Source organism: Gossypium arboreum, chromosome 6, assembly GCF_025698485.1.
Source record: "Gossypium arboreum isolate Shixiya-1 chromosome 6, ASM2569848v2, whole genome shotgun sequence".
NCBI classification, from domain to species: domain Eukaryota; kingdom Viridiplantae; phylum Streptophyta; class Magnoliopsida; order Malvales; family Malvaceae; genus Gossypium; species Gossypium arboreum.
Window position 1 is genome coordinate 85,083,515 of NC_069075.1, and position 14,593 is coordinate 85,098,107.

Below are 14,593 nucleotides of genomic sequence, written 5' to 3' on the forward strand. Positions count from 1 at the left end.
CATGCCATTTGTATTTCACATGGAAATTAATTTGATTATAAATTATTAAGTTATTTGAACTAAGAAAACAGGTTCATTTTTAGGTGATACATGTTTTATGTTTTGTGAGATCGAAATTGTTAGTAATTATAATTTATTTTATACATGGTCGGTGTTTTTCTTCATTTATCTATGCCATCTATTGTATCGAAGATTTTACATCCTTTATCATATGTGTTGTAGTTTAGATGCTCCTTCAATTGTTACTATTTGAAATAGTAATAAATTAAGTTTTGCAATCCTCATTCTTAATTACCTTATTGAAATAGTTGTTTCATGTCCAAATATATTTTCTTTGGCACACATTTTTGAATGAGGTTATCAGGTTGCTTTAGCATATTTCTAAGTTGCAATTGGATTCTATTAGGGGGTATGAGAGTAAACCTAAACACCTTCCTTCTTATATAAGATCTTTGGTTAGTTTTATGTTTTTCCTTAAATTGTTTTTGGTCCACTTTTAGATTGCATGCTTCAAGCTGCCAAGTAAATAAAATCCTATACTTCTTGCTGAATTTGTAATGAACCGAAAGTTACGGTATCGGAAATTGAGTCTTGAGTACTATTTCCGTGAAATTTATTCATGAATATTTATTAGAAATATTTATGAATTATAGTTGAATGGTTATTTAGTGTTTAATTAAGTGAAGTAGCTTGAATTTAGTTTAAAGGGCTAAATTGCATAAGGAATAAAAGTTTAATTATAGATTAAAGAAGTAAAAGGGACTAATCTAGTAATTAGACCCTAAGTGTCATGTGTGTGTTAATATTGAATAACGTGTGTAATAGTTGGTATATATGTGTAATAGCTATAAGATATTTTATGTTATAGCTATTACACATGTTAGTTTTATATTTATTATAGGTTAATAATAGTATAATAAGTAAAATTGATAAAATAGAAAAAGAAGATAGAAAGACTAACGAGAGAGCAAACGTGAAAGAAAGAAGAAAGAAATAAAGAAATAAAAAGGAAATTTCGGATTAAGGCCCTAAAGTTTGATTGGTAAGTTGTTTTAGCTCATTTTCTTATGATTTTTATGTTTATGGATGCCTAATTCAAAGTTCTACATGTATGAGGTTAAAATAAAGAAAAATAGAGAATTTTAGATATTGATTTAGTTGAATAAATTGAGCTTTTATGGGTTAAATTGATAGAAATTGAAGTTAGAAGTGATTAGTTAAAGGAATTTCTAAGTTAGGTTTAAATAGGGACTAAGTTGAATAGAGCTCAAAATTTATGTTTTATAATGAATTTTATGAGTTAGAAATTGTTAATGAGTTGATTAAAAGAGAATATGAAGCTTAAGTTAAAGAAAAAAGATTAGTAATGGAAAAAGGACGAAATTGGAATTTTGTAAAAGTTTGGTAGAAAGTGAAAATGTGTTTTATGAATTAATATATTGATGATTTTAATTGTATGATTGTTAGTAGCAAACGTAGCACCGGATACGTCATCAAAGAAGGGAAAAGAGAAAGTGAACGAAGATATCGATTAAATTCGATAAATAATGGTTTGTATTTCTATAAACCGAGCTTAATCGTTATTGCTATATTTGATATTTATATTGTATGAAAATGTGAATGAGGTAAGTATTTTTACCATATTGAAATGAATGTGATTTTGAATACCCTATTAACGATGTCGGGCTAGTCGGATATAGTTGACATGTCATAGGAATTGGAAGTATTGGGATATTTCGACATTGAGTCGATGAGACACTATGTGTCGACTCATTAAAAGTTCGGATTTGTTCCGATTAAGTACTTTGTGTACTATAATGTTAAAGTTCGGATTTGTTCGATGAAGCACTATGTGCTTATCCCGAGTGTGGGTTGGATCCATGTATCCGTTAGTGTCCGAGTTATGTTAATAAGGGTAAATAAAGTAAAGATTATTAAAGTCTTGATTGATATTGAATAATAGCAATAATGTGTTTGAATTACCATGTTTTAAAGTTGATTAAGCTATTGTTTATAGAAATACCACTGAGAGTATTCTCAGCAGTTTGTTTGTTTCCGTCTTGCGAGCTAGGTATCTGAAAGTATAAGGACTCAAAGATACAAGCCGATCCTCGAACTCAAATTGGTGAAGTTTCTATCTTTTGGAAAATGGCATTGTACCTAGGATGTCTTTTGGTCATTTTGAAAGTATCTAAGTTGTTAAGTGATATTTTGGTATGTTTTGTAAATGTTACCAAAACCTTAAGTATGGTATGTTTTGATATGTTAGTGAAGAGTAATAAGAGGAAGTGTTGGTAAATATTGTAGAGAGAAGAAATGAAGATGTTATAAACTTAGTTATCAACATTTTATACTAAAACAGATTTGGACAGTAACAGTAGTCCAACTTTGAAAATATACCAAAAATAGTATAAAGTGAATTAGATGATGAATAAAATATGTAATTGAAGCTTAATGAATCTATTTTTATATGGAAGAAACAAAATAGGTAAAAGAGTTGTATTTTATGAGATATATACGTTTTGGTGAAACAGGGTTAGAGCAATTTCTGGATTCCCTGTTTTGACTTTAGAAATTCACCATAAATTGTGTATTAGGACTCAAAATTTATATGTATGGATTCCTTATTGAGTCTATTTTTAATTGAAACAAATGGCATAGTCATTGGATTTCTGTACAGGAAGAAATTTGATTCGTAGTGCACAAGGGTCAGAGTAGCCGAACCCTGAAATAGGGGAGACTTTTTCTAATAAATTGTACTAATTTGCCTGACCAAAAATTCTAGAAAAAAATTAGTAAGTAGATATATGAGTCTAGTTTCAGGAAAAAATTACAGAATTGGATTTCGAGTTTCGTAACTCGAGATATGATTTTTTTAGCGACCGTGATGCAGATGGATAGTTTACTACGAAAACTGTTTAAGTGCTAAGATAAGTTTTGTAATGTCTCTTGCTTGACTCCGGCAACAGTCTCGGGTAGGAGGACGTTACAGAATTTATATATGTTTCTTTAAATGTTCATCATTAATTTTGTGAATCCTACTTTCTCCTGTTTGGAACTTTAAACTGGATGAGAGACTAGAATCTTTTGAAGCTTTTTCTTATTTCTTTTGTTGAAGATGTCACGTTGTTTATAAATCCACATTACTTATAACTGTTCTAATTTATCTAAGAACTTCATCTTATCAAAGGCATCAATTATACTATTTTTCTCCTCTCTTCGTCTTTGGCTGATTTTTTTTTTTTTACAGAGCACCCATTTTTCTCTTTGATTGAAATGCAATAAATTTTAAACTTAGAGATTAAGACATATTGCAGTCACTACCTTTTATTTATTTACAGTCATGGAAGTAAAAAAGAGAAAATAGGGAGCTTGGATGAATTGATGTTGGATTATACAAACATACACTAGTTATTAGTTAAAAATCAGTAACTCTTTGTTGACATTTTTCTTTTTAGAGTCGAGATTATGAACTTTTGGGTATTTAAGCTACACCAACTTAATCTAGTTTTGTTCTTTTAAGGGGTCATCTTGCTCATTTTTCGTAATGTACAATAACCATTTTGTTTATTTTTCAAATAGATGGATTGTAATGCAATTTAAGATATAAGACAATGACTTGTATAATATTTTTACCATTGGTATCATTTTACAACTAGTGAGATTAATTTATTAATAATTATATGGTAATTCTCCGAGCATGTATTTTGTGAAAGAAATATTAATTTACATTTAGCTTGTCTTTTTTCTCCTTTTTATATAGTAATACATTTCTTAGTTGCTAAGTTTTAAATCTTAAATAAAAACTAAATCTTTTAATTGGCCCCAAAATCGAAGGCCATCCTTGGAGCTGATAATGAACATAACCCAATCAATTTCATGGGCTATTGGAACATTGAAAATTATAGTTTTTGATTTTAATTTTATTTATTTATTTATATTATCTTTAAATATTTTAAAGTAATTTAGTTGTCTTTAAATATCATTTTTAAAACAACTATAATTTTTGTTTAAGACATTGTTATTTGCTAAATAAAAGGTCGGTTTTGTTGAATGAAATTTTATAAAGAAATCAATTTCAGGTTTTTTACTTGCAAAGATAGTTGTAATTTCTATTTTGTGCTTTGCAAAGATTCTTAATATGTATTGTTCATTTTTCTTTGTCAATGTGTTATTGCTTTATCTTCTTCTTTGGCTTGCTTGATTGCTTCTTCCACCCACACTTAAGCCTCTTGTATTCACTGAATTATTGTAAGTTCTTCTGCAATTAAATTCTTTGATTTTGTTTTATTGTTATTGAGATTAATATTGAAGAAATGTGATCATTTTCCTATGATTTGAATATATGTAACACTTTAATATCTTACAGTAATGATTTGTTTGCCTTTAATAGTACAAAGTGAGAGGCGTAAAAGAATTGATATTACATTGACAGTATGGTTGCAAATGTGTACAGTTGCGAGTTGCTTCTTAGTTACATTAGGTGTCGTCCATAGCCTACATTCGTAGAGACCAAGGATTAGATCATATATTTTAGATTTTTATGCAAAATGAGATTATGTGAAAAGACTTGTATATGCTAGTGACGAGAACAAGTTAGGATGAATAGAATTACTTTTTTAAACTATGTGAGATGTTACAGACTTGTTTATGCCTTTCGTATTGTTTATCTATTTATTTTCTATTTAATTTATTTATTTTTATATTTTTAATTACAAAGTAATAGAACTTTATTTTGAATTCATATATGTTCTTTTTGAGAAGACAATATCTAAAATTACATATAGTCCCTCTCCAACCCATAAATAGGAGAATAATGAGATTCAGCGCACTCAAACTTATATTCTCTTATATTGCTATAAAATTAAATAAAATAAATTAATATAAACTACTTAATTAGTTACCCAAACTTTTTAAACGTTTTCAATTTTGATCACTCAAATAAAAAAAAAAAACCTTGTAATTTAGTCACTATCCTTAGAAAATTTTCACTAATCTAACTCTTTCACCAATAAAAAAAATTTCTCTTTCTTTTTTGTCATATTTTATTATTCTTCTTCCCCAACTTTGTTTCCCACCCATGCTTCTGCCTCCAACACCCAACTTGATCATATCACCCCACACCAACTTCTAAGAACCAAAGATGCCTTCGCTGCTTTAGAACTACCCTCTGTTGTTATATGCATCTCATAGCTATCTTGATTAGCTCTTTGAGGTTGTGTTGGTACTAGTTTAATTTCCATTTTTGGTCCCTGTTCTTGTTTGGAACTTTCATAGGAAACAACCTAATCGTATTCTCCAATCAAAACCTAAAATATAGGTCATCTGTTAATAGTTTGCAATGTTAGTAATCCCACCTTACTAACAAATATTAAATTCTTTACAATTTGAATAATTGAGTGTCTTGCCCATTAATTAAGTGGGCTTACTTATTAGATGTATGTACAAATTTACAGGTCAAAAGGTAGATTCTTGGACTTTATGTACATATGATTATTATTTTATTTTTGAAAAAATATAACAATTATTTTATTTGCATTGAACAAATATATTTAAATACACAACTTTCAGAAAATACATTAAATTAAAAAACATTGTTTTTTTGAAAAGTTACAATGTTAGAGAAAAACGTAACTTGTACCACAGGTTACGTAATAAGTTTCTACATGTAAAATTCAATAATGTCATTTTTACCGTTATATTTTGTTATTTTAAGACTTGTTGTGTCCTAGAAGCAAATTAAAGCCTGAATCACAGTTCAAATCTATTTGTTTCTTTCCTTAATTTTTCTTTCTTACTTTATAAGTTTCTTTTGCGTACCACCTTTTCTAACATCATAAGGACAACAAATTATTGTACAACACAAAGCCCCAAGAACTCAATCCAAGGTTCATCACCAAATGCTCAATGTAAATCATTTCAGTAGTGATGGTAGCCAAATACGCAAACGCCCATGAATAAGCAATCAAAGTAAAAGCGGAATCAGTAGCTACATACTGAACAGTACCACTCAAAATGATCAAAAGAGACATAAATGTGAGCTTTGAAGGACAAGGTTTGCCTCCTAATCTTTATATCAGCCAAGGCAACCCAAAAAGGGTGTCAGTGATCTAAACACTATGGAAGTATCCACATTCGCATGGTTCATGATGTAAAAATCCAAATTTTCCCAAAACCCAGACCCCTAAAGCAGAAGTTATGTAATGCAGTCAATAAACCTAGGTAACTGAATTTGGTTATAACAGTAGGTACGCTTGAACAAAGTGCATAAACAACTACTAAACTGCCAGTAGCATATTGTTTTTTAGTGGATTCAAAGCTAAAAGCTAACATTTTGGAAACCCAAAAAGATTATAAATTTATTCTCAAAAAAAAAAAATAACAAACAGCCCAAGTTTAAAACAACAGATCTTAAACGAAATTGACAATGACAGATACAGTAATGGGAATTATAAGAGCATGTGGATAGTGAAGAAATTTATATGATTTGACAAGAAAATAAATACTTTGATTATGACAAAAAAAGGAAAAAGAAAAAACAAATTTAAAAGTATAATGATGAAATTAAAAGAGAGATATAATAGAAACAGAGTAGTCACCGATATGAAAACAGAGATCCCAAATGAATGGCTGTGGGAAGTGCTGAAACGAGATTTTATGGAGAGATGAAAGATATGGGGATGGCCATTGAGGCGTAAAGGGTGTGTACTATAAGCAAAATCAGCGTGTTTGATTCGATAATACCGGTAAAAAGGACAGCGACAATGTTCAGAGGTTGTTTCCCCAAATCCTACATCTCTTGCTAGGGAAGAATAATGAAATATGACAAAAAAAAAATGAAAGAAAAATTCGATTGGTGGAAAAGTTATATTATATTTGGATTTGCTGTGCCTAGACAGATGTGGGATTACTGATAGACTAAAATAAAAGTTTTTCTAATAATAATAATTAAATTATAAGTTTTTAAATTTAAGTAATCAAAATTAAAAGTCTAAAAATTGAATGGTTAACTAAGTAATTTACCCAATGGATTATTAAAATTACATACTTAAATATTGAAAAATAATTAATTTAAAATTTCATTAAATTAATAAAAAATTTATCATTTTCAATATAAATTAATAAATAATAAAGTTACATATTTAAATAAATAAAATTATTAATTTTAAAATTTTAACAATTTATGCTAACTAAATCTTAACTTGATTAGCATCAACATTATTAATTTGAACATATCAGAACACATTTATCATTCTATTTAAGAGTTGAAGAATGAATATGAGTAGAGTTCTAAATATTATATAAAAAAAAGATGACATGGATAATAAATCATATGTTTGTGTAGTGAGAGAGAGAGCTTGCTTGGAAAGATGTTCGATATCAAACCTATCCGGTAAACTAGGGCGAGTTCAAAGATAAAAACTCCCCATACACGCATAAATACACTATTATCATTGTTTCTCTTTCAGGCTGGCTGCACGTAAATTTTGCCAGCAAAGGTTTTGATATACATGAAGTCCACTTCTCTTCCAAAAAGAATTTTAAAACATAGACATAGAAAGAATACTAAATGTTTACATATTCTAAGACACCATTGAACTTCCAGAATCGGTACTCCACCAATAGCTGACTGAAAAACTTGTCGTTAATGATCTCACATAATGCCACCATTTCGGTGGGATATAAAGCATTTCACCTTCCTCTAAAATGCAGTCTATGAATTCTAAGTCACGCACCTTTGGAAACTCTACCTCATCTATGTTGTCCAGATCAACCTGCATAACATACATCTTTGGTCAGTGTTTGTCGCTAAAGCTTTTCATATTAACTGATAAAAGACGCATAACAAAATAAACAGCTCTTATAAAAAACAGCTCTATATGAAATTCATAAGTAGATCAATGTTTTCCTTTTGTCCCAACACATCAGATTTTACCGCCTAACATTTAGGAGAAATTTAATTTTTTTCTTAAAGAAAAAAATAATGTAGCACACCAATGAACAAAAATCTATTAAAGCAAGTGTTTCTTTAAAATCAATACAAGACATGCTGCTCCTTGCCTAACCAAAGTCTGCTCAGCTGTAAATTAACAGAGCAAAACATATACTACAACTAGAAGAAATCTAAAAAAGTACCAACCTTGCTGAAAATGGTTATAAATCAAACTAAAAATCATGACCAAGCCCTTAAATGAAAAAGTGGTCAATCTAATGCTAGATGTGCACATTGGATTCGCCAAGACAATAGAAAAAAAGGTGTTTCCATGTCCAAGTGAGTGTCTTTTTGTTCATGTCTTAAGAGTATACATGGATGGAACACTGTAATGCAAATTTTATCATGAAAAGTATTCAGGCAAGTCATTTACTTGTCCAAGTGAGAGAATGTGCACGTCTTAAAAAGTCTCCACGGATGAAACACTACAATATCAGTTTCATCTCTTACACAAAGTTCATCAATCCAAGAGAGGGGATCAAGTAAGTGGATACCAGGCTGGAATTGTTGAGCATGGTTTCGCTGTATGGGTAAAGCTCCTCAGAATATTTAGCAGAGTAGAGTCTCACATACTTCTTACCAACAACCTAAAATAAGGAGCAGAGTATCCATTGAGTTAAATCCATGCAGAATTAAACTGGACCTGCTACCCACCAACAAGCGTTCATAGATAATGCAGCATAAGGGAAAAGAAAATTGCCTGAAAACCATTTCAAAAGCTTAAAAAAAAGTTTATACAAGAGTCATTGTAATTGAGCTGTTGAAGAGTGTAGAGCTAAAATAGCTAGTTGAACAATACTCATGAAGAGAAGCATAGGTCAACAATCATCAATGAAGAATTGATGCTCTTGAAAAACATAGCTCAAGAAATGCTACATGCTAACCTAACACTCCCTATTACCCTTTTCCTGCTGGGAGATGCTTGACTGAAGGCCCCTTATCATTGTATGTAAGAAATGTGACCCTAGAGATGATTCGGTGCTTACCAGAAAGCACATTATGTTAAAACTTTGAAATTTATTCAAAAAGAAAAGTAGATGATTTAAAAGATTAGAACATTTCAAATTTCATGCAAACCATTCCAAGAAAATGCCACAGGTTTTTATCCAATGACCCCAAATCATCTTTTAAACTAGTAGTCTGGATGTCTAATTTTGCACAAATCAAAAATAAAATGCATGATGACCTAAATGTATCAAAGAGCATAATGGAATATGCAACAATGTTGATTAAGATGTTCTCCCTGATTAAAGAATCCCCTTCATACAATTCATTTCAAGGAGCCCTTGCGTGCTGCTACTCATAATTTACTTAAAAAAAAAAAAAAAGAAATTCTCTTTTGTGAACTAGTTGGATGGTAAACTACTCATTTACAAATCTAAACCAGTTGGACATATACCGATTTGGAGCCTACTTTAAACATGAGTCCATAATACTAAACTAATAGCACAAGATAGCATGTCAATAATGTATTGCAGCATGGGGAACATGAGTCAAGCTACCGCTACTATTATAATCCAAACTCCAAAACTGAAAACAAACCTACCATCTCAAGACTCATGAGCGAGTATATTATGGTGTGGATCATGGTGCAAAGGTATTTGTCTTTAGACTCATGAGATATGAAAAAAGTTTCATCGGAGACCATGATTCACCTTACCATTTGTTAGGATTAATCAATGCATGACAGTACCTGAGCAAGGATATTATGGTGTGGGTCATGGTGCAAAGGTGTAACTGTCCCAGCTGGACCAAACCATGCATTGAGAGATCTCAGCTCCCCACCACCAGCACAACAATAGTCAGGAATAGAAATGTCTTTCCGCAAATCATTTATCTGCATTATTTTAGTAGCATTAATGCAGCTTCAATACATAACAGTGAAATTAAATCTCACAAGAATAAAATAAGAGGATAATACTACCTGATCAAACAATTGGTGTTGTGCCAAATATGCAGGGGCCTTACTACTGCAGCCTGTAGATTGAACCCTCTCGAGAAACTCAGAAAATGTAACAAGCTCTTGCTTCCACTCTGAACACAAGTAGTTTTTTCCTACCTGAAAAGCATTCCAAGCTTTACCAGCTTTCAGTTTAATTATCTTCATGGTAATAACTTGCCAAAAATAAATAAAGGAAATAGAATTAAATAGCTCTCAATAATACAATCTCCATCCATAATAGGATTTCTTAGTGACAATAACTAGGTAGTTAAGTGAAGAATAACTTTACAATTTTTTAAGACTTCAGCAAATCATTTTATTTCCGCTCCTAAGTCCAAAAGTGGGTGGCTGAACCATCTAGACCAATCCTTAAGTTCTTTCAGTTAACCATTTTTAAGTATTGGGGAAGGTTAACCAATCATTTCTTACAGCAAGAATATTATGAAAAGATTCTAACTAGATTATGGCATTACCCATGATGTGGGTGGAACAAAAACTTATATATCAAATGTATTTATAAAAAATTTGATAAAAAAATAACTAAGACTTCGGTTGAAATAGTGAAGTTATTAAAGTTTGATGTTTTAGGTTCAAACCTTATTTTGTGCATTTCTCTAGATTTTACATTAAAATGACAAAAATAGTCATATTAATGTTTGTTATTTTATTAAAGGAACAGGTTTTCAGTAATTTCCCAATTGAGTTGGGACTGGTCAATGGGTGACACTGACCCATCGGCCCTTTAAATAATAGTGTATGTACAAGAATTCCTTTTTGTTTTGTTGCTGAATAAATGATGAAAGCTTGTTTAATTCACCAAACACCCAACTACAATGTTCCCTGAAAGATTCATCCGTCAAAGGAAAGATCTGAAGCTTTTTTCCATTATGATCATTAAGAATCCTATTACCTGGAGAAGGATTCCATTGCTCAACTAAATTGCCTGAGAACTACACATGATCACATAATCATTAGTCAAGCAAAACAAAGTAAGCAAAACGATATGATAACCGACGGATTAAGAAGGGTTGGGTTTAGTGGAAAGCTTAAATATTTGCAAATACCGGGTGTGAGCCCACTTGATTGTCTGATTGTAACAAGGTAAGTACATTACTCTAGATGTAGAAGGATATCTGGGTTCAATTTTGGCAATAATGGCTCCATCCGCTAAGGAATAATAATCAGTTGGGATACACTAGAAGATCAACCATTTAGTAACCTTACAATCAAGAAAACACTCAGATACGTGACTCTTTGCAAGTGCCTCAAGATTGAGTAAATTCATTACAATGGCCACAAAAGAAACTAAAGCATAAGGATCTTTAACCTAGGCAATTGCTCATTGAGCATATGAAGACACAAATTGCCTTCGGAACCAAACTAAAACTATCAGGATCTATGTAAGAATACAAAAGATGAGCCACAAACCCGCATTAGATTATCAAGATCCACACAAGAATGCACCTTAGCTTAAATGCTGTGAGAAAATAATTAAGATCGGTATCAAAGAAATATTCCCAGTTAAGTGACTTAATATGTAGAAAAGATCAAATAAATATGTTTAAAAGATCAAATTATGTAGAAAAGATCAGATAAATTACTGTTTAAAAGACAAAATAGTATATATGCAGGTAGGAGAACATATGTGAGGAAAATATAATGTAGCAAAGCATTTGTTACAGATTTGATCTCTACTGAATTTTCAAAAAAAAAAAAAAAAGGAAGGTTAATCACCTCAACTGGGACAGTACGATCACCAGCAATCCTTCTTAAATAATCCATATCATTCCACCTTGTCCTAGCTGGCCAGTGAGCCATACAGTCAGTAATTATAACCGGAGAACCTGAGAGGAAATATTCACATAGAAATGCCTCCAAAGATAGGGCGGACCTCTTCCCCACAATCTTGGAAGACAATGACCTTATTGGTAAAATTCGTAGTACCTATAGGATCAGAACAAAACAGAAACAGAGATTAAACTCAGATATCATGCTACCACACCAATTTCTCTTTATCAGAAATATTCAACCATCCTATTCAAAAAATAATAAATTACAGGAAAAAGGAGCTAGCCAACATGATAAAATGATGTAAAATATTATTTATGAATATAAGTATCTAAAAGAACTAAAGAAATGACAAATGGACAAGTTACCCTGTTTTTACTTTGAAGAATAAAATAATACACACAGCTACAATTTCTGAAAGTAGCATATCACAGTTATACCCGTTTTTCCTTGTGAGCATGTGTCTGTATGTCATGGTTATTGTTCATTTTTAACAAAATAAAAATAAGAAACACCGTTGTTAAACTACCTGGTGGATCCTTGTACTATAATTTTAGGAGCTAATATGTAAAATTATAAACGACAGTAAGGTTATGGTGTTAAAAGATGCTGACTTGTCATGTTTAAAGTGAACAAAATTTAGTCCTTGTGGCGTTTTGAAAATGCTGAATTTTAGTTTTATATATTTTTCCAGATCACTTTAAAAAACAAGTCAGAATTTTTTTTAACATTCAAGGTTACCTCATTGTTTCAGAATTAAATAGACGAGGACCAAAAAAACAAGAGAGAGAGAGAGACCAAGACAATATTACTCAGTTTTATAATAGAGAGCCTATTTACACTTCAATCTATAATCCAGGGACTTGTGGGGTAGTTTAACCAATAGAATCCACATAACAAGTTAGCGATAGATGGAAACCATGGTATTTATATTGTAAGCATCAAATCAAACTTAACCACAAAGAGAAGAAAAAGTAAAATTCTATTAATAATATCCTCAATGTTTTATTCATTTAAGGCACAAGCATAGATGAAGCAAGAATCAAACCATCAATACATACTCGAAAAAGAAAAATAAAATTGTTATAGATAGTATTTATTTATACTATATAGAATGTGCCTAATTGAGCTAGTGCCACTAGCTAAAAGCACAAACTCGGTAAGAAAAGTACAAAAGAAGACCAAAAATTATGTTATAATAACAAAATGGAATTAAAGGAATTTAGGTCCTCTAACTTTAAAAAAGATGTCTACTCACTCTGTTTTTATAATTATACAACAAATCAGATGGACACTGAACTCACATAAGCATAAGAAACTCAAGGGGATTCTGCATTTGAGCATTTTCTTTTTCTTCCAATAATCTGATGAAGTAAAAGTTTGTTCTAACACATCCACAAGGGAATCAAACAACAGACACTATAATCAATTCACAGAAGAGAAAAACTAAAACTTCATATAGTTTTTGAGTTTTTATTGACATTAAATTTGTTCTGAGTTGATAAAAAGCAAAAGAAACTGGTAAAACTCATAATCTCATTCAATTAGAAAAATGAAACCCAAATTCATGTATATCTTATTAAAAGGTATATTCTAGCACGCATCCAAACATGCTTTTGGCTTCAACATCAAAAGCAATCTCCACACGGAAACTACAATAAACCCTAAATTTAACCAATTAACATTATAACTATGTTTATACTATCATAAACATTATTACTAATCATGATTAGTTAAGATAATATTACAACAATTGGTTTTTCATTCCAAGGAAGAAGAATATTTTCAATGCATTTTTCTATCTATAAGTACAGTCTGTCTTTAACAATCTCCAATTTCATTAGAACAACCAAAAGATTTTTTTTTTTTAAATGTAGAAAACGAACCTTACCTCGGACTTATCGAACTCCTGTGGAGAAACCAGCAATCGGGACCCTGCCTCTCCGTGACCTTCTTTATCATTATCAGCTACTCCGTTATGATAGTGTCTGGACTTGGCGGCCAAAACGCCTTCGATTGCGGAGTCCAAATCTTTCCTAAGCAAAGGACCGCCCATTATGATGCCCATGTCCAAAGACCTAAGGGCATCTCTGAACTCACCATTGGATAAATGGAATTTGGCCACATGTAGGCAGGCCATGGAGTAAGCGTCACGCCAGACGGGGAGAACAGAGTGCCAAGGACCGGAGTGAAGTTGCTCCCAAGCCATCTCACATGCGGCCTCGGCAGCGCGTTGGTCGCCGGCAGCGGCTAAAGTGGCCATGCGGGTAAAAGCGTAGCCTCCATGGGAGGTGATGGATTGGAGGAGGGCAGGGGACTCGGAGTCTAGAGTTGGGGTTGAAATGGAGGTGGCGATGTTGGCGGCGGGGGAGGACATGGGTGAAGGATGGCAGTTAAAGCGTTGCAGTGGTATTTTTGGGGAAGATAGTAGGTGGTGAAGGACAGGTAGGTGCGGCAATGCCCTTTTTAATGATTAGTAAAGACTTTTGGGACTTTGGAGGAAGATATTTGATGAGATATTTACATAGTTGATTATGGAACTCAATCCTTTTTTTAATTCTACAATTTTTCCCTTTCTTTCCTTCTAGAAGCTACGGTTTCCCTTCCTAACATTGAAAACAAAATGCACTTTTTGTCATGCCTACAATAATTATTATAGGTTTTGATAAGAATTTTTCACATGATAATGTGTCTTTTAATTATTTTTATGACATTAACTAAGTCATTTATTTTGTACTTTTTCTCGCTAACTTACGAATTTTTAAAAATAAAATCTCTTATTTTAAGATTCAAGAATCTTAAATTAAAATTATAAATCAATTTAACTCCAGTCCTCTATTATTTTTTTAATATTCACACATTAACACCAC

The 14,593-nt window shown here is 31.4% G+C and overlaps 1 protein-coding gene across 2 annotated transcripts; it reads right to left on the reverse strand.

Annotated features, from left to right (window-relative positions):
* Window positions 1–7,358: 7,358 nt before the first annotated feature.
* LOC108486474 (lysine-specific demethylase JMJ30) lies at window positions 7,359–14,276 on the reverse strand. Of its 2 annotated transcripts, none has more exons than XM_017790538.2 (7): window positions 13,615–14,266; window positions 11,670–11,879; window positions 9,918–10,052; window positions 9,687–9,830; window positions 8,488–8,580; window positions 7,737–7,775; window positions 7,359–7,630 (listed from the first exon to the last, which is right to left on the reverse strand). In XM_017790538.2, exons 1-7 carry the CDS (start codon window positions 14,098–14,100, stop codon window positions 7,466–7,468), a joined length of 1,272 nt encoding a protein of 423 aa, XP_017646027.1. In that variant the 5' UTR covers window positions 14,101–14,266; the 3' UTR covers window positions 7,359–7,465. The 2 variants fall into 2 exon arrangements, 1 of the variants encoding a protein (XP_017646027.1); XR_001871485.2 differs by having other exon boundaries at window positions 7,523–7,630; window positions 8,367–8,580; window positions 13,615–14,276.
* Window positions 14,277–14,593: the final 317 nt, after the last annotated feature.

Bases quoted from the DNA above. Each gene is read 5' to 3' on its own strand.
- LOC108486474 (XM_017790538.2), bottom strand. From the start codon at position 14,100: ATGTCCTCCCCCGCCGCCAACATCGCCACCTCCATTTCAACCCCAACT. The intron at 11,880-13,614 runs GTAAGGTTCGTT...CTGATCCTATAG, and splicing joins AGGAGTTCGATAAGTCCGAG to GTACTACGAATTTTACCAAT. The intron at 9,831-9,917 runs GTAGTATTATCC...AAAATAATGCAG, and splicing joins AACACCAATTGTTTGATCAG to ATAAATGATTTGCGGAAAGA.